Source organism: Convolutriloba macropyga, chromosome 5 (assembly GCF_964194025.1).
Source record: "Convolutriloba macropyga chromosome 5, txConMacr16.3, whole genome shotgun sequence".
Lineage (NCBI taxonomy): Eukaryota > Metazoa > Xenacoelomorpha > Acoela > Convolutidae > Convolutriloba > Convolutriloba macropyga.
In genome coordinates this window covers 72,937,640-72,942,457 of record NC_134472.1, presented here as the reverse complement: position 1 = coordinate 72,942,457, position 4,818 = coordinate 72,937,640, and the positions used below count along the sequence as shown (strand labels likewise).

The 4,818-nt window shown below is 33.9% G+C and overlaps 1 protein-coding gene across 1 annotated transcript; it reads left to right on the top strand.

The window, feature by feature from the left end:
* Positions 1–2,663: 2,663 nt before the first annotated feature.
* LOC142340249 (uncharacterized) lies at positions 2,664–4,818 on the top strand. The gene has a single exon (XM_075390799.1). The coding sequence runs from the start codon at positions 2,728–2,730 to the stop codon at positions 4,504–4,506; it is 1,779 nt and encodes a 592-aa protein (XP_075246914.1). The 5' UTR covers positions 2,664–2,727; the 3' UTR covers positions 4,507–4,818.

The following is a 4,818-nucleotide window of genomic DNA, read 5'->3' as shown; positions in this document are numbered from 1 at the left end:
AATCAGATGAAACTCGTAGTTTTGGTTATATTAAACTGACATACAGAGCGTATTGAAGCACACTTTTCTGAGCGGTAAAGTATTTGTTATCGTGTCTGGTTTCTGAAGATCACGCTATTGATTGTATAATTATAACTTTACTTTGACTTGTGAAAAGAGAATTAATTTTGATATTCTCAAAACATTCTTTCCGAGGAACAAAGTTCCCAGGTAAGAGAAACTCTGTGCAAAGCACATAATCAGTTGCTCTTACTGGTTTTAACGAAGCCTAATCTATTTCGAAATTCGTGTTATTGAACCAATAGAGAGACCTGATAAATTTGAAATGGGAAAAATTATTATTACTATCAGATTTGCCACGGTAAAAGACCCCGTTTAACAACTGCTAACTGTAACTGGTTGACACTTTGCATATTTTTAGCCAAGTTATAGAGCTACAATTTGTAGGAACGTGATTTCCTAAATTCGGTTTATAAAATGAGTCATTAACAAAAAAAATCAACAAATTTTGATTATTTCAATTTGAATTATTTTGTTATTCTGAGAGAAAGAAATTGTTATAGAGCAAAACTGAGCATTTAGTTAATGAGGCTAGTTGAGCAAAAAGTAATACAACGGTAAGCTACAGTATAGCGGATAATACAGTTCGCAAAGTTAACTGCAAAAACACATTATCCGGACAGATTTGAAACCGCTGAAACGAATTGGGCGGTGTAAAGTTTTACGTGATTTTGATAGGAGAGCAGTCGTTACACAAAAATTGTCTGAATTAAAACATAAAAAAATTGTCTGTGTATAAAAATCATCATTACCGATTGCAAGATTTGAAAATGTCAGAACAAGTTTTAGTTTATTTTATTCTATCACTTCACATCTAAGAACTATCACTTGCAGGGGGAAGAACTATATGCTTTGTTCGGTCTAGAGAAATCTTTTAAAATTTTATGATTGCACACATTTGACCTCTTTTGTTTTTTCCACGATACCCTCTGGTGTAATATACTAATTCAAATGCATTTATTTCCATTGCTCTCGTTCCATTTGATCAGATTTTCTTTTTAGTGAAAAAATGGAACCTGATCACCCTGATTTTAACCTATTTGCACATCCGTCATCCTTTAGGAAGTTGTGTAAATTTAACATCATCTGAAATTAACTATTTGACAACGAAACGTGTTTAATTTTCATTTCTGGAAAGATAACTTTTTGCAAACACTTTTGCCCATCAATATTGTTTTCTCGGCTCTCAATAATATCTCATCAATATTATGTCATAGGTGCTTCATACTCAAACTTCTGTGCTGGTTTTCAATGGTTCTGATTTTTGGATAATACTGTATAATTGAAATTGGTTTTCAGGTTTTTGTACCAGAAATTGTACTACTCGCTTATTAGTCTAAATTGATAATTTAAAACCTAACCCAAATTGAATGGATGCTAATTGTTGCCTAAAAGACATTGAAATTTGTGATTTAATTTGAAAACGGAATAGATATTCACTTTTAGGGTAGCAAATTTTCTTTTTCTTTGTTGAAACTAGTTGTTCGTTTGATGAAATAGTTTTTTTCTAACTGAGAGATTGCTCAAGAGTTTTTTCATGTCTGCTTTTTCATTTGTTCAAGTGCTCATTCTATTGAAATAAAGAAACTTAATCTTACTATTCTGAATAATTTTTTGTATAGACCTATGTACTCTTTTTAGATTCTATCAGAGTTTAAATAACAAAGTATAAACTACTTCCTTAAAATTTTGTTGCATTTTTAAAAACCAATTTAGCATTCCCTTGTCTACTTACCTCCAGGATTTGCTTTGCTCACTTTTGATCCGTAGCAACTTTGGACCATTGAAATAAAAACCGTAAATTTTTTAGCGGATCCACCCACTAATGTTCTCATAGCTGTAGTTGCCGTACTTTGTGAATTTGAAAAATTACACTCTCTGTATGGGCATCTGAAGCATTAACATTAATTGTTAACCTGAATGCATACATCATGCAAAAAGTTGACTTTTCTCAGAACAATTTTTTGAAAATGTCTTTATTTTTTATTTCTTTTACTATAGTAGGCAATATAATGCACTCATGACATATATCGAAAAAGATAGAAAAAATTTGAATTGACGACAGTGGACAAAATCATAGTATTTTGACCTGTGGATAAAATAATATGGATACGGTTCTCCAGAACCGTCTTTTTCCTTAATTTTTTCCTTGTTCTTTTGGCTTGATTTTAAATACTTTAGCGATAATTGAGTCAGATCGGTTCTATTTTTTTTCTTTTTTATTGCTTTCCATTTTATTTAATCGAGGGCGTTTTTGCTCACTTAAGACGAGTTCTTAAATTTTAAAAATCACTTCTAGCCGTAAGTATTATTGACTCTTGTATATAATTATCTTAAGTAAGATTTTTAGTTAACGCTTTTTGTGTTCGGTGTATTTTCAATTAGGTATCAATAATTGAAAACTTTTTATGTTATGTCAATTGTAAATGAAAGATTAAAGTAAGTAATCTTATACAATTACAGTACAAAGTAATTTTCATGGTCAAAACACTGTTGACCAAAAACACCTTTTATTGCTTATAACATTCAATTCATTTTTTCAATTAAATTGTTTTGATTCCATTTTTATCTCGAACAAAAATCATTTTTGAGCTAAACCGAATTAAAAATCAGTCACATAAATTTTACTAGGCAATCGTTTGATATTTGTCTGACAAAAGTGTTAAAATGAAACTTCAACCTGTTTTTGTTTCGTCGATTTTCGCATTTTTGTTCACGATTGTTCCAACCGAACAATTTTCAAAATCCGCTCATTTGCGGTCCGCCCACCGGGCTATAATGGCAAGACGTGCGTTCGGGTCGTCGCCGGCTTTTGCCGAACGCGAAGCCGAAAGACAAATTGACGAAATGGACATCGCTTTCTGCGCGCCGTATTTATTCGGCGAAGAATTCACATCTGGCAGTGAATCTATGCCTAGTGAAACGGAAATGGGTGGAATGCCTGACGACGGAATTGAGCCAAAAAATGGTGGAATTGATGAAAATCCGTCCGATTCCGGATTTCTTCGCAGAGAGCGAAGACATTCAAAACATGAGAAGAAAGAAAAACAAGAGAAAGAAGAAAAAGCTGAAAAAGAGGAAAAAGCGGAAAAGGTGGAAAAAGCGGAGAAGGAGGAAAAAGAAAAAAAGCAGGAAAAATCGGAAAAAGCGGAAAAGAAAACTCATAAAGAGTCGCAAGGAGAGGGTGACCAAAATAGTGGGACATTTGAGAGACGAGAACTGGAAGAGGGAAACGGAGAGAAAGAAGAAAAGGCCGAGAAACATCAGAAAGCCGAGAAAAACGAAAAGGCTCAAAAAGAGGAAAAAGCAGAAAAGGAAGAGAAAAAGGAAAAAGAAGAGAAAGCGGAGAAAGAAGAAAAGTCGGAAAAAGAAGAGAAAGTGGAGAAAGAAGAAAAAGCGGAAAAGGTGGAAAAGGCGGAAAAGAAGGCTCATAAAGAAGCTGAAGGCGAAGGCGAAGGAAATCAAACTGGACATAGTGTTTTTGAGAGACGGGAATTGACCGAAAGAAATGGAGAGAAGGAAGAAAAAGCCGAAAAGGAAAAAGCGAAAAAGGAGAAAAAAACCGAGAAAGAAGAAAAATCCGAGAAAGAAGAGAAGGCAGAAAAGGAGGAGAAAGCGCAGAAAGATGAAAAGGAGGAAAAAGCAGAAAAAGAGGAAAAAGCGGAAAAAGAGGAAAAAGCGGAAAAGGTGGAAAAAGAGGACAAGAAAGATCACAATGAAGCTCAGGAAACAAATCAAGCATCATTTGACGGCTCTGAAACAAAAAGAGACATATCTGACAACATTGACGATAAGATTGACGACAAAAACGACAAAAATGAACAAAAAGACGAAAAAGCTGATGAAAAAGAAAACAGTAAAGACAGCATAACGGACAATAAAGACGACAAAGTTGACAATAAAAACGACAAATCCGAGAGCAAAAATGACAAAAAAGCCGACAAGGATGATAAAAAGGCGGACAAGGCCGAAATAAAAGCCGAGAAACAGGCTGAAAAAGACGCGAAAAAAGAGGAAAAAGCCGAAAATAAAAGTGACAAAATTGGGAATAAAGAAAACAAGAAAGACCAAAAAGACAATAAAGGCGAAGATAAATCAGAGCAAAAATCCGACAAAGCTGACGAGAAAGACGAAAAAGCTGAAGATAAGTCTGTATTGACCAATCAGAGACGGGCATCAGATGAGGAAAAACATGACAAACTTATGAACAAATTTTTAAACGCCGAAGAACAATATTACGAAGCGAATGAAGAGCTGGCAGAAGCAATCGCAAAATTATTCTGGAAAAGTTACAAATTCCACTGTGAATCGCCTCTCTATGACTATGAATGTACTGCTGAAGAAGTTTATTGTAGCGCAGTTGGTTTTTCGATGACTGCTTCTGACGATTTTGATGCGATGGTGGCTGAGGGACTGTACGCACTGATGGAAAAATTCCTGAAGTAAAATCAATTGCATTACGGAGTTATTGCAAATTTAAAAAAAAAAATTATTGCAAAAATCAAGAAACGAATAAAAAGGAAATCAAATTTTATAAATTGTATATACTGCATTTGTATGCTGAAATTAATGTTCGTATAGCCGTTGTTTCTGCGTGCTTGCTATCTGTGCTTGTAAATAATTGTCATAGTCCTATTGTTACAAAAAGTTGTGAGTGCGCTGGTGTACTTAACTTTGTCAAAATTTTGTCGTTGTATCGTATTGTACATGAAAGATGATTCGTTTTGTTGTTTTATGTGAATTAATTTTTTGAATGAA